This window comes from Xyrauchen texanus, chromosome 2 (assembly GCF_025860055.1).
Source record: "Xyrauchen texanus isolate HMW12.3.18 chromosome 2, RBS_HiC_50CHRs, whole genome shotgun sequence".
Classification (NCBI taxonomy): Eukaryota; Metazoa; Chordata; class Actinopteri; order Cypriniformes; family Catostomidae; genus Xyrauchen; species Xyrauchen texanus.
This window is the reverse complement of record NC_068277.1, coordinates 49,095,690-49,110,446: the sequence shown is the minus strand read 5'-3', so window position 1 is coordinate 49,110,446 and position 14,757 is coordinate 49,095,690. Positions and strand designations below refer to the sequence as shown.

General features: G+C 38.5%; 1 protein-coding gene across 4 annotated transcripts in view; it reads right to left on the bottom strand.

The window, feature by feature from the left end:
• LOC127656308 (transcription factor 12-like) overlaps nucleotides 1–14,757 on the bottom strand; it is a 149,227-nt gene continuing 134,470 nt past the window's right edge. For 2 of the 4 annotated variants that reach the window (XM_052144579.1, XM_052144594.1), the window contains 7 exons: nucleotides 12,728–12,799; nucleotides 12,078–12,269; nucleotides 7,954–8,068; nucleotides 7,541–7,706; nucleotides 6,090–6,322; nucleotides 2,440–2,593; nucleotides 1–2,177 (listed from right to left, as the gene is read on the bottom strand). In XM_052144579.1, coding sequence (XP_052000539.1) covers nucleotides 2,451–2,593; nucleotides 6,090–6,322; nucleotides 7,541–7,706; nucleotides 7,954–8,068; nucleotides 12,078–12,269; nucleotides 12,728–12,799 — 921 coding nt within the window. In that variant the 3' untranslated portion in view covers nucleotides 1–2,177; nucleotides 2,440–2,450. The remainder of the gene's footprint in view (nucleotides 2,178–2,439; nucleotides 2,594–6,089; nucleotides 6,323–7,540; nucleotides 7,707–7,953; nucleotides 8,069–12,077; nucleotides 12,270–12,727; nucleotides 12,800–14,757) is intronic. The other 2 variants (XM_052144584.1, XM_052144603.1) reach the window with 1 other exon arrangement.

Below are 14,757 nucleotides of genomic sequence, written 5' to 3'. Positions count from 1 at the left end.
TTGTTTTTTTTTTTTTTTTTTAAATGAGGGAAAGCATCAGGGCATACAGCAAAATCTAACATATCCAACAGAGGAAAACAGAACACAGAAAAAACAGGGAAACCAAACAAAAGACAAAAAGATGACTCAAAACCTTGATAAATTTTCCGCCGGCAAAAATACAAGCTCTTGAATACTGAAATGTATAAGACTAGTGGATTTCACAATAATTTTGATAAGCAAGGTAACTTTCCACAAAACAAAGAATCAGAAAAAACATAGTTGGAAATGAATGCTGATATTCTGAAACTTTATGATATATTTTTCCTTCTGTTTTTGTTCTTTTGACTTTGTAATTCAGGGAGTGATTCATATTAGAATGTGGCAGTCTTGTTTCAATGGTGTGAATGCATGGAAGACAACAGAGAGAAAGTAAAGAGAGAAGTTTTTTTAAACAAAAACAAAAAAACCTTTTTTGTCTTAAAGAAAAAAGTATTAATTATAAATGAACGTGGTGAGAAAATAAAAAAGATATAAATGTCAGAGAAAATCCTGATCCAAACTGGTTTTGTTCATAACTTCCACTGCTTGTTTTTGATGCTTCAGAGCAATTTAATTCAAAGAGCTTTTCTTTATCTAACAGACATTGTGCTCACATTCTGCTGATCAAGTATCAAGCACTTTAATGCATGGGGGGAAAGACAAAGCCTTTCTAAGTAAGGTAGAACATCCTTCTATTTTCACACGACAAATATACGCTTTACTATGAAGCCTAGAGAAATGCTTTGCATACAATTACAAATAAACATATAACATGTGGTTACTTTTGAGTATTTCTTTTTTTTTTTTCCTTCATTTTTTAAATTGATAATCATTTTAGAAAAAAAGAACATAAAGCAAAACTTCAATTCAGGCCAGGTGAAGTAATGGTCATCGTTTCAATCCAACTCTTCTCAAACAGTGCCATGATACATCCAGGCTAAAGGTATATCTGAGATTCCTCAGTACAGATGCCCTCGGCATTACCACGGCTGTCCAAACAAAACAGGGACCAAATAATGTAACATTTGAATACAAACAAACTGCATCGGAAATCTGTCATTTCGCTTTACCCTTAACACTATATGGCGAAGGAATCAAAAGGACGAGATTGTGTCCCCTTTCCCATTTAAGACACTAAGAAATATCCAGGGAATGCTGGGGTTTTGAAACGTTTCTGCTTTCTGTATCCGTGCTGCTTTCTAATGAGTATAAACATGTCAGCTTGTGTTTGATCTTTGACCTCTCAGTAAAGCCAGAGTTTGCCGTCCCACCATCATTTCCACGAAACAGAGAGTCCGGCCAAAATTGCTCACTCATTCCCTCTCTTTAACCTTTGTCAGTGATGAGGAATCCGAGCTACACTATCAACATACATAATAAAGACTTAGGTAGTTTTGGTTTCTCATGCTGTTATTTGTGGAATGAATGTACGATAAATATAAATAATATATTATTTCTTTTTTTTTAAAATTCTAGACAAAAAGGGACCCTTGAGTCTTTGAACATCTTTGAACGTTCATACACCATCAAATTCTTTAGAGGGCATGGAATTTGATCAGAGCGCGATAAAAATATAATAATCTCATAGAGTGGATGTTTGAGTGGAGAGGCCCTTCAACAGACTGACACGAGAGAGGGTGCGGACAGCACTAGAGTCTGATGTGACGGACAAACTGCAGATCTACTGAAACGCCACCAGCTTCTCAAAGCAACGTCAGAACTTTCCCTTCAAACAAAGACTTACAGCTCAGTAACATAATAAATAGGAAAAAAACTAAAACAATTGCTGTTACAATGCATTCGTCAATTCAGTTTAGGCACAAGACAACTTCCACGTACAGTGTGGAACGGGTGGCGGCAGTCTCTGATTGTACAGCTGCGGCAAACGGCTTGCAGACAGCGATATGTGCTGAGGGGCTTTTATGCTTAATATTTGTTTTTCTCTGGTGGGCAAAAAGTTGCTTATCGATATGGGGGGTCTTCACAGGGAGCTGGGCACTTGCCAGTTTTCTTCTATCGCAGGACTACTTAACGGTGGAATTTTGCTTCAAGTGGTCTGTCTTTTCAAATCTGTGTCACAATCTGTGAGTCCTGTCAGCCCGTGGCAAGCAAGGTCACCGCCTCTGTCTAACACACGCCATCGTGATCCATTTGATCTGAAAGTGAGAGAAAGATGAGGACAACATTTATAAACCATTGCAATGACACTCAAATCTTATTCGTATTCCATACTTATGTCTAACTATTTGAACGTGTGTTTAACATTTACAACTATAAATGCATTAGGAGTACACACATAGTAATATCAACTTTTCTTATAAAGTCTAAATCAGTCTCAGCAACAGCAAGGAAGTGGAATCTGAACATCTTGCTCATTGTGTTGTCTTTTGTGAGGAGCTGATCTTAAGTGTAGGTTACCTGGCCAGTGTTCACAGATGGCCCATAGGGTTGGATGCGTCTGTGAGGCCCGGGTGCACAGGAGGGTGGGCTTGCTGGGGGTCACCTGAAACCCCCGACACCTTCTCCTCTTCCCTCCTCTTAAGGCAGGCTGCTTTGGGGTTCAGGTTCCTCTCTGCACACAGGAAATTCCTACACATCACCATTCCATCACCACTTTTAATGATTTTAACAAAATCCCTTCCGGAAGACCCGAATACTTATATGTCTCATTTTAGTTTATCTGGTTATACATATCTATTGTACATTATTTACTTTGAGTAACAAAACTTTTGAACATGTTATTAAGTATTTTTAATATGCAGGCTTCATATTTCATATTTAAGGGCACATTTCACATTGGGGGCCTGGGTAGCTCAGTGGTAAAGGTGCTGGCTACCACCCCTGGAGTTCGATATCAAATGCCAAATGCTGAGTGACCCCAGACAGGTCTCCTAAGCAACCAAATTGGCCCGATTGCTAGGGAGGGTAGTGTCACATGGGGTAACCTCCTCATGGTCGCTATAATGTGGTTCGTTCTCGGTGGGGCACGTGGTGAGTTGAGCATGGATGCTGTGTTGGATAGCGTTAAACCTCCACACGTGCTGTGTCTCCGTGGTGACGCGCACAACAAGCCATGTGATAAGATGCAAGGGTTGATGGGCTCAGTCGCGGAGGCAGCTGGGATTCGTCCTCCGCCATCCAGATTGAGGAGAGTCACTATGCAACCACGTGGACTTAAAAACGCATTGGGAATTCCAAATTGGGTGAAACCCCCCCCAAAAGAAAAATAAAGGCATTATGATCTTGTTTTATTTTCTGATTGGGCATTTACGTTATTTACTTTTATTATTTGTTATAAATATAAATGGTTATACAAACTGTATATGTATATATGTGTGGTTCTATATAAAAGCCTTTCATTTGATAGAAATAAAACAATATTATGTTGACAATTAATTGTTCTATATTCATTTAAAGTTTTATTGAAATAATCTGTTGACATAGGGGAAAAAAACAGGTATTGATATCAGTGTGTACCAAAAATTATATATTAAGTAACAATGTCCTGATACCATTTTTTTTTGGAACAAGTACGAATATTGTTAGTTCCTTTTTGGTACACACCAATGTCGATACCGGTTTCGTTTTTTTTCTATACAACAGTTTATTTCAATATATACATTTAATAAACTTTAATTAAACAAAAATAAAACAATTAATTGTCAACATAATATTGTATTATTTATTATCAAATGAAGTGCTTTTATAAAGAACCTCACAGCACCATCTAAAATACAACACTGAAGTTATATTTGTCAAAGAAGGTACTGCAAAACAGAGCATCACAGATGTGAGATATTGCTGATATATAACCGGAGCACACGGAGGAAACCCATGCAAACATGGGGAGAACATGCAAACTCCACACAGAAAGGCCCTGGATGAGCCGGGACTTGAATCCAGGACCTTCTTGCTGTGAGGCAACAGTGCTACCAACTGAGCCCTTTCCATTGTATTATGGAGTGTATTAATGACGGTAGATTCGCACTTCCGCAAAAGCAGTTCGATACGTTCCAATCGAACTAAATCATCCTCTGAAGGGCACTTCAAAAAAGGAGAACAATCATGATAGCCATGCTGTAAGGTCGCTTTAAACTGAATTTCCAATAAAAATTACTTAAAAAGTTAGTTCTGGATGAACGTTATTTTTGAACCCCACACATTTCAGCCCTCCAAAGCTCTCATAGTGGATGGTAAAGTATTCGAAGGGAATAGGGCATAGGGAGTATCACTTCTAAATGGAACACACCCTTAATGTTATAATTAAACCAAACAAGGCTGCTATTTAATTAAATAAATATGTAGTCTGTATGTGCCTCATGCTACAATGTGAATTAGCGCTCTGTTCCCTGTCATCTGCTACAAACAGTGCGTGCGATGCTCATGATGGTGTTTTTCGTGTATGAGCCCAGCAGCTTAAAAAAAGCACAATCACTTTGAAATGTGCAGCACATGCAAACTATATATTTATCTCATTAAATCAAAGCCTTTGCTTTTCAATAATCACAGGACAGAAAGGATTTTAATTTGTGCGCTGAATGTTTCCGAAATGACATCCGTATGTCAGATGGTCTCTGTTGTTGGTATCGGAGCATTTGTTTCAAGTACCGTAATTTCCGGACTATTGAGCGCACCTGAATATAAACCGCACCCACTGAATTTAAAAAAAAAAATATTATTTTGAACATAAATAAGCCACACCTGTCTATAAGCCGCAGGTGCATACCGGTACATTGAAACAAATGAACTTTACACAGGCTTTAACGAAACACGGCTTGTAACAAAAATAAATAGGCTTTAACGAAACACAGTGTGGCAGCGGGGGCGTGGTCAAGCACCCGTCCGGGAGAGAAAAGCGGTAAGGGCGCTTACATTAAGTGCTGAAAACTGTCACAGTGGTGCCAGTGTGACAGTTTTCCCAAAAAGGACACGTGAAGCAGGGCAATTGACGTTCCAGGTAAAGCTTTTAATGGCCACAGCAATGTTTACAATCAATTTTATAAAGTTTCTCAATTCTTGGTCTTCTATGCGCCAACACTAGGACTGACGTGTGTCTGTCTGTCACTCACTCACTCACTCACTCTCTCACACGCTCTCTGCTGCCTTTTTATGCCGTTCTCCCCACGCTTACAGGTGTTAGACATTAGCTCAGGTGTAAGCGCCCTTACTGCTTTTCTCTCCCGGACGGGAGCTTGACCACGCCCACGCTGCCACACACGCCTTGTAACAAAAAATACAAAATTAGCAGTAAACAGTAGCCTAGCAAGAAAGTCATTGGTCACTATCTTCCTCCTCTTGTGCACATGAAACCACTGAAGTCATCTCCTTCGGTGTCGGAGTTGAATAGCCTCAGCTTTAGTCAATTCCTCACACTGCTGTTTCCAAGGTCTCCCATGCAGCAGCTCTATTTCCTTTTCCAACAGCCAGATCAATCGCCTTCAACTTGAAAGCTGCATCATATGCATTTCTCTGTGTCTTGAGGGTGACAAAATGACTACCGTAATCAGAATGATGGGAAGTTTGAGCGCGCTCGATTTAATCTAAACAAAAAAAGTTGTTTGACCTTAACCCGTTCGGCAATTTCATTGGTCTAATGAAAGCTTCACGCCGGCAAAAAACTGAGCACGTCACAGAATGTTTTTATTAGCCGCATCATTGTTTAAGCCGCGAGGTTCAAAGCGTGGGAAAAAAGTTGCGGCTTATAGTCCGGAAATTACGGTATATGAGTCCCGCATTAACGGTATCGGAATATCCCTAATATTAAGTGTTAGATCTTCTTTTACAACACTTTGGTCATATCTTGAGTAGATATACCCCTACTTGAGTATTTTCCCCCTCATACTTCTCTTAAATGCGGTCTTTTACTGTTTCCGGTTTATGCATTTAAAAAACAATACTGATTTTTTATTATTATTATTATTATTATTATTATTTGGGCATATGCATTTTGTACGCACTTTGAAATTTTACTAAATTAAGCTTTTTATTTCCTACTAGCTATTCTGAGATCTGTTGAATGTCTCATGAAGTGATTGATATAAACATGAGCGCATTAGACATTGTCTGACCTCTGACTTGCTGTTCGAGGCTGAGAATGACGGCGACGGCCTGATGGAGAATGAGCAGTTTGGTCTGGGGCTTCTCGCTCTTCAGGTGCAGCTGACACATGCGTCCCAGCTCTTTGAATGCCTCGTTGATGTCTCGAACCCGCAGCCGCTCACGGGCATTGTTGGCCATCCTCCTCTCGCGCTCGCGTTCTGCTTTCTGCTCAGGGTTCAGGTCCTCGTCTTCATTGATACTGCTGCAGAACAATTAATATATGTCAGATAAGATAAACAATGTGGCCTCAAACTCTTCAGTCCATAGAAAATGATGACACTAGACAAAATCTGTTCCAAAATCTAGTGTGCTGCCTCGCTGACTACATAGGCAGCATCCAAACTGTTACGGATCTTCATAATTAACTGATTTGGAACGCTCTCCATTGACAGCAACTTGCGGGCTCCGCACAGGAAATTCAACTCATAAGGGTGATACTCTAGTAAACATAAAAATACAAAGTACACACAAATATTGGATAAAATAGCCCATTTTAGAATAACATTTTTATTTTATTGATGCTTTTTCAGTATTGAAAGTATAAATATTAGAGCTGTCCAAATTAACACATTAATGAATGCAACGCATTTACCTTTAATAAAGCATAAACCAGCATAAACAATGGTTGGAGTAGGGCGGAACCTTTGCAATGTGTTCGCCCGGAGTCATTACACTGATACACACTTTACAACACACTCACAACAGCGATTTTGTGACAATGATAAAGTGATGAGGAACAGAACTCTTAATGCTATTTGATGTAAAAAACAAGCACAGATGGCACTTGTGATAGAGCCTCCGTAAAGCGCAATTTATTAACAACAGAAGCAGGTCAAGATGTTGTCGAATAAGCAAGCTTTGGGGGACTAGTTCTTTTAATTAGTCAAATTCCCATTTAGACTTTGGGAAACATTTAATGTTACTTGAATTGGTGCTATTTTGGTGCATCTCTATCTTTATACTGTGGAAGGCTTTGTTTGGAAAATGTTAATTAACATTATATTGTTGCATATTGGTTTGTTTTCTTTCCTCGATGGAAATAAATGCATTTTGACAGGAAAATAACTATATATGATGTAAAATTTCAGCACTTTCAAAACTATGAAAAATAATCGCAATTATATAATGTAATCAACTTTTGATTATCTTGGATATTTCACTGAGCTCACCACAATGCGTTGCACTGAGATTGCCTTCTTTGTGAAGGATGCATGCAATATTGCCTTTGCAAGCAGCTCACTAGTTTTTGGAACAGAGCATAAATGACTAGATATTAAATGTAGAAATAAAAAAAGAGAAGTGGTGCTAAAGTGTACTGAAATCTAAAAATAGTACAGATAGATTCATTGTCTTAAAGGGCAATGTTGAAGGGGTAAAAGGACAGTTTTAAAGGTAGTGCTTTGATGAGCAAGTGCCATGCCTTGTTCGAGTGCCTCCCCTTGTCCCCTTCATATCCCTTTTATCGCTCTCGTCATCTGACCTGAGGTCGTCAGAAGAGTGGTTGTCGTGCATGTCATCTTTTTCTTGATTCTCGATCTTCAGCTCCAGAGCAGAAGCCACTTGGCTAGCCAGACAGCCAGCGAGTCCTGTCACACACAATCAAAGCATACAGTTTGGATTAATGCTTTAAATATACAGGGTAACATGCTATGTGACTTGGTTTAAGGACTTTAAACAGAGTCATAACACTGTTTATGAATCATAGCTGAAGATGCAGCATACAATTTGATGGAAGCGTTAACAAGTGCCAAAAGGGCATCAAGTTGACAACGGGACAAAAACAAAACCATGATTAAAAGTGGCAAAAAAGAAAAAGAAAAAAAGCTTTCCAACCTCTGAAAGTGTCTGCCTGGTGGTTCAGCTCTGAGCTGGAAGTAGGCACAGCACTGGCCTGCAATCCGGCATGGTTGTTGTTCAGGCTGACGCTCTCTTCGCGGTGAACGGAGCCCTGTCAGAACAGATACCCATAAATACATGAGGCAGAGAACAGAGCAAAACATCAAGAGTCCCTCTGATCATGAAGCCATCTGATCAGTGCCGAGAGAACAAAAGTGATTTACATTAAATCGGGGAAAGAGACAGATCTTGGACATCAAAGCTAAAAGAGTCTCTGTGTTCCTACTGTAGTTTGTGACCTCCTCTCTGAAGGACTGAGTGGTTTTCACACTACAAAGAATGACCTCCACAGCCCAAAATTCGCACTCAAAGACACACGGCACTTCAGAACGGAGTTCTAACTCATGTATGCTGTTCAACACCTCCAGTTTATTATTATTAATACAATAATAAACTGGAGTAATCGATTTCCATAAATTAACATTTACGATTGTTGATTAAGAATATTTCTTAAAATTTGCAAACCTATTCACAACCATATTTCCATAATGTCAGGCATTTAAAGAGTAAAACAGAATATTCAATGCAATAACAAATGTTGGGTTTATCTACTGTGTATACTTTTTATTTCATTAATCAATTATTTGATTATTCAAAAATTCGAAAAGTGTTCCGGAGCCAGACCAAAATACATGTTTGTAGCCAGTTGTGTAAAACTATTGAAACACTGCCAGCCATTGGTGGACTTGGAAGAGAAATCGGCCTAGGATTTTACATAGAAACCATTCCAAAAGTTGTTGACTGGGGCAGGGCACAGCACAAATCACTCCATTCGGCCCCTGTTTCATGGCCGGCCCACCGGAAAAATTCCCGAACTTCCCGTTGGCCAGTCAGCACCAGCTGCCAGCACCCAATTTTATGGAGGCTTAGGAGAAGAAATCTTCCATTAATTGGTATTATTGCCCAACCTTTATTACATTAACATTAACCGACAGTAAATAACCATGTTACCTGATACTTTAATATGAATAAAATAGCCTGTGCTGCCTAGATGATGTCAGCCGAAATAGAAAAAGTAATTTTGGAGGCAGAGCAAGTTAACACATTTTGATAAAAGATTACAAAGACATTTTTTTATTTTGGAATAAAATGCACAGATGAATCCAGCATGTGTATTAAGAAATAAACAGGGTCGATTTTGACTACATGTGACTTTAAAGTTAGATTTTGCCCTATTATTTTGTAATTTACACTTGGATACCATTTAGTAATACTTTCCATCAAAAAAACATTACTTGGCATTACATACAATCTGCCCTTTCATGCTGAAAACTAAATTATAGTTTCACCAGCATTCGTCACTGGTGGCTTCAAAACACATCTGGATTTAATCAAGCTCTTGCCATGCAATCAGCCAAGCAGTGGAGAAGAAACCAAGGCAGTCCCCCTTTGAAAATCTGCCACACTACCCTTCTCTTCTCCTTCCATCTACACCAAAGTAGGCGGGAACACACGTTAGCCCGCAATCTAGTTTCGTTTCTGAGAAGCCACGGGATTGGGAGTCATGAAGAAGGAAGAGTAGGGGGCAAGCTGGCGGAGAAAGGGGTAAAATTGGGGGAGAGGACTTTCCCCCCTTTTCCTTCAGGAATGTATTACTAAATCACTATTGGCCTCTGTTAACCTCTGTGCCGCCCAGCCCCAAACCCCCTTCCCCCATGCTCTAATCTCAGCTCCACTCTCAACAGGTGTCCAAACAACTCTTTGTCTGTGGCAGAAGAGGGGCGGAGGAAGGGGTGCCGACCAAAGAAGGCGGACATTTTCCTGTCTGGGCTTGATTACCATACAGCTGAGGCGCTCAGACACACACACACACACACACACACACACACACACACACACACACACACACACACACACACACACACACACACACACACACACACACACACACACACAAACTAAAGCGTCAGATTTCCTGAGTTGTCAAGAAAGAGGAGGGAAAAAAATAAAAGAGGGAGACAGAGGGAGAAAAGGGTGCACCAAAATAAAAGCACGCTGGCTTTGCTGAATCAGGACCTTGTCTGAGTGTGTGTTCGGGCTGAGACACTTGCACAGAGCACTGTTTGTGTGTAAATGAACATATAGCACACTGACAGCAGTGTAACAGCTCCTGCAGAAGAGGGACCTGACAAAATGTTCACTACACAGCACTACTTTGTCACTCTGTGCCAATAACTCTTCTCGTTAGTGGTTCACAATGACTGAAAACATAACGTGTCCAGGCCAAAAATTCATAAAACTCAATTTTGTCACTGGGAGAAAAAACAGAGCTGTTGGAGTCCATGTTTTTCATGTAGATTGAGGCTATAAATCACTGTTGGCATGAAGAAGAGTTGTTGGACTGGTGTGAAGAGATGCAGTTTCATTTCTAAATGTGATTAATTTACATAAGGGCTATGAAATATAATTTGCACACAGAGTTGCATGACTAGTGCAAAGAGGAGAATCTATTTGAAGGATATTTAGGGTTGAAAAAACTAGTAATACAAAATTATTTCTCTAATTGTACAGAAAAGAATAAGCATTTCAGGCATTTATTGGCTGCATGAAACAATATATTAGAAAGCCGGGTTTTTCATTAGGAAACTTTGGATGCAAATGGTCAACTAATTTGCAAAAGGAATAGAAGGTTATTTTGTGGTGAGGAAAAAATGAATAGTGGTCATTTGTGAAAACATTTTTAGATGTTATTCTTGTCTTTGGCCAAAACAAAGACATCTGCATTATTTCACAAGACAGCACAGGAAATGAAAGGGAGTGGCCACCCCCCAAAAAAAAGAAAAAACCTCATAATTTATTATATAAATGTTGTTTCAAACCCATTCGGCATTCTTTATTGCGTAAAACATTGGAGGTTAAGTAAATAAATCATGTTGGGGCGGCTGTGGCTCAGGTGGTAGAGCGGGTCGGCCACTAATCGCAGGGTTGGTGGTTCGATTCCTGGCCCACATGACTCCCTGAAGTGTCCTTGGGCAAGACACAGAACCCCAAGTTGCTCCAAATTGCAGGCTATCGCCTTGCATGGCAGCTCTGCCACCATTGGTGTATGAATGTGTGTGTAAATGGGTGAATGAGTCACAGTGTAAAGCACTTTGAATACAAAAGACCTTCTTCTGTGGTAATTAAAATGCACCTTATTTAGGCTGAAAAATTGCTTGATTTCTGTCACAAGTCCCATCTGGGCTTGTTTTGTAAAACAAATAGAGTTAAGAGCTCCTGTCTTCATCACTTTATCACTGACACTGAATCACTGCTGTGTGCGTCAGTGTAATTATTCCGGGTGAACACATCATAAAGGTTCCACCCAACTCCAACAATCGTTTATGCTGGTTTATGCTTTATTAATGGTAAATGTGAAAATTAACAAGTTACATTTTTTTTATTAATCACATACATGTGTTAATTCGTTAATTTTGACAGCTTTAAAAAAATCTAAATGTTAATCTGAAGTTTTCTCCGAATACAAGATAAGAAATGGCCATGATTATTTACTATTATTAGGGAACGGATGAGAAAACCCCTCCCTGGGTTGCTCTTACTCTACAGCTGTGCACAAATCACTCTGTAGAAGGGAATTAATGTCATGGGATGGTGGGGGAGATACAGAGAGACTTAGTTTCAGCAAGTCTCGCATCACACAGATCCCCACAGCCCCAGTGAGAAGCGCTAGGGTGTGGAAATGTCTTCCAGACTGGCAACGATCTACTAGAATATACAGTGACTGCTTTTCCCATTCAGCCTGTGGAATGCTGCTCATGGAGGGAGAATGAGCATCAGTCCAGCCATTACGCTTACGGAAAGTATGTGGGTTTAAGTTAAACTGCTCTCAGTGGAAAATAGTTCAGTTTCAGCACATGGCCAGGTGTTCATTTTAAACAGGTGGTTTAACTCTGTTTCTTAGATTATTTGGAGAGGCTCATTGAAAAAAAACACATGTTTTTCCTCTCTCTTTTTTGACTCTAATAACGGTAAGGGACTTTGAACTCAAAAGAAATTAGACATTCAGAGGGCACTGAAACAAATATGCTAAAGTTCCCTCAAAAGGGGAAAGTTTTCAATACCATAGGTGCTGTTCGGCCGGCAACCAATCCGGAAGCGGGGAAATTGGCGCCGATGGCTGTGATTGGCCCATTGTGCGCTTGTCCCAACAGGCTGTGGATGTCGCTAGAAAGGGCAGCAGTGGAGCCCACAGCATGGTTCCGAAGGACATGAATTGCATCATCCAGCCTGTCCAGCCGGTCCTCCATCCGAGACTGGAATGAGTTGAGAGAAAGAGGAAGTAAGGGGAAAAGACAGAACAACATAAGCTTTAATGATAACTAAATATTACCAGAGATTTCAATGAAATGGATTTTGACACTGAATCAACAAAATAAACTAACGAACTAAGCATAAAGAAAAGAAGAAAGAAAATAGGAAACAAAGCAAAATGCTAAACCATTTAACAACATCTGGTGGATTAAACAAAACAAATCAATTACAGTTTTCCACTAACTGCAATATGGTGATTTTCATGCATCAAGTTCTGTATTTGTCAAAGATGATCAATAAAAGATGAAATGGCAAAACAATAAAAGCTTGAAACTGAAACAGCATGGCTGATAAACAGACAGAAAACAAAAAGGAAACTGCAATTATGCAAAAGCAAACAAGCTAATGGCTGCACGAAAGAGAAGGATAGGAGATGGCTGGCAAAAGAGCGGGAATATACCTCGCAGACATCCTTTAAGAAGGACATGGCATCCTGCAGATGCTCATGAAGCTGCTGGTGCACACGATTTTTCTACAGTCAGGAAGAGGAGAGCAGTGAGACACATACATACTGAGACGAGACTGAGCAAGCAGGATTTACGAAAGACAAAGAGACCAGGAGAGAGCTAGTCAATGGGTTGCAGTGAATGGCTAGACTTGTATATATTTATAAAGGTTTGAGGTCATGTCCACCAGACACAAATATGTTTCAACAGAAGGGGTCTCGAAAGCTGCTTTTAAAAGGTGAACTACATGAGTCTTCTTAAAAACAAAGATGTGATGCAAAAGCCAAAGATGACCATCTGTATGTGTACAGTTAAAAAGATTATTGTATTCCTTTATGTATGACAGTCATTTTCTTGAAGTTTACAGTTGAAGGCGGTGAATTTGTAACAAAAACGTTTTGACTGCTGTAGCGGTAGTACTTTGAAGTGGATACATTTCCAGACGTTACTCTCTCTCTCTCTCTGAGACGTTGTGTCTGTAAATTCATACCCTTTAAAGCATCGCAAAAAAAAAAAGGCTAAAGCTACATTGCAATCATTTTCTTACCAAAAGTTTTTGTATTATTTTCTGGTAAAAATATCGAAACATCCTTAAAACTAGATAAAATGACTTGAGAAGCAGAATGATATAAGTTATTACATTTTAGGTAACACTTTACGATAAGGTTCCATTTGTTAACATTAGTTAAATAAGATATCATGAACAATAAAGACCCTTTTTAATCAGCAGTTTTTAAGAAATTTGCTCATTGTTAGTTCATTTTAGTTCATAGTGCATTAACTATATGTACATAACTTTTGATTTAAAAAATATATTACTATGTTGAAATGAACATTAACCAAAATTAATAAATGTATTATTTATTGTCAGTACAAGTACATTAATGAACTGTAGTAAACTAATGTTAACAAATGGAACCTCATTGAAAAGTTTAGTTTTCAGAGAAATCTAACAATCTAATAAAATTTAGTGGGGTTCATGTTTTAAACAAGAAAACACTATTTGTAAATTTGTTAAAAGAATATTCCAGGAAGTGAACGGGGCCATTTTTTTGAGGGTTTAAGGGCCTTAAATGTAAAGCTTATAATTTTATAAAAGCACTTACATGAATTCGTTGTAAAACACATGTATTATTTGAGCTGTAAAGTTGTTTAATTCATCATTTTTATAGTAGTTTTATGGTTTGTTAACATTTCAACGTCATGGCAACGAAGTTGTAAAATTGGATGTATCTTTACACAAAAAAGGTTAGCAAGTAATTGTATCACACTAAAATCATGTTAACACACATATTGTTTATGTTTTGTGGCTATACTTTTAAAACAGTGAGTATTTTAACGTTTGCAGATTGATCCCATTCACTTCCATTGTAAGTGCCTGACTGTACCCTCGATTTATGCATTTTTTCAAAGAAAAAGAGGGCCAAGTCAAAATATATTTTTGTGGAAATCAATATTATGCCACAAATTCTGTAGATTGAGCTTAACTTGTATTGAACCCAGAATATTCCTTTAAGAAAAATAAACTTGTTTATTTATTAATAATATAGATAAATCTAAATAAATAAATCTACTCAACATCTAAATAAATCTATTTTTTTCTTACCCCGTTGGCAAATAATTTTTCTTGTTATAAGCATAAACTTAACTAAATTTTGTTTCAGAATTCACTGAAAATATGAAAACATATCTGTCATATCTTATATCATATTGCGTCTCAAGTTAATGTATCTTATTTTAAGAATGTTAAGATATTTTTTAATGGAAAACAAAAATACTCAGTAAGAGAATGAATTACGCAGTGTAAAAAAAGGGGAAATGATCAAAAAACTCGCTTGTTGACGTCACATATGATTTTTTGAAGACTAATCAACTTTGTTGTCCATCTTGATCCATCCCTACAGAACATGGCATCAAGGCAATTTACCAAATGTCGACATCCTGGTAGTTGTTCAAGTAAATAATTAGGTTGGACCATGGTTGG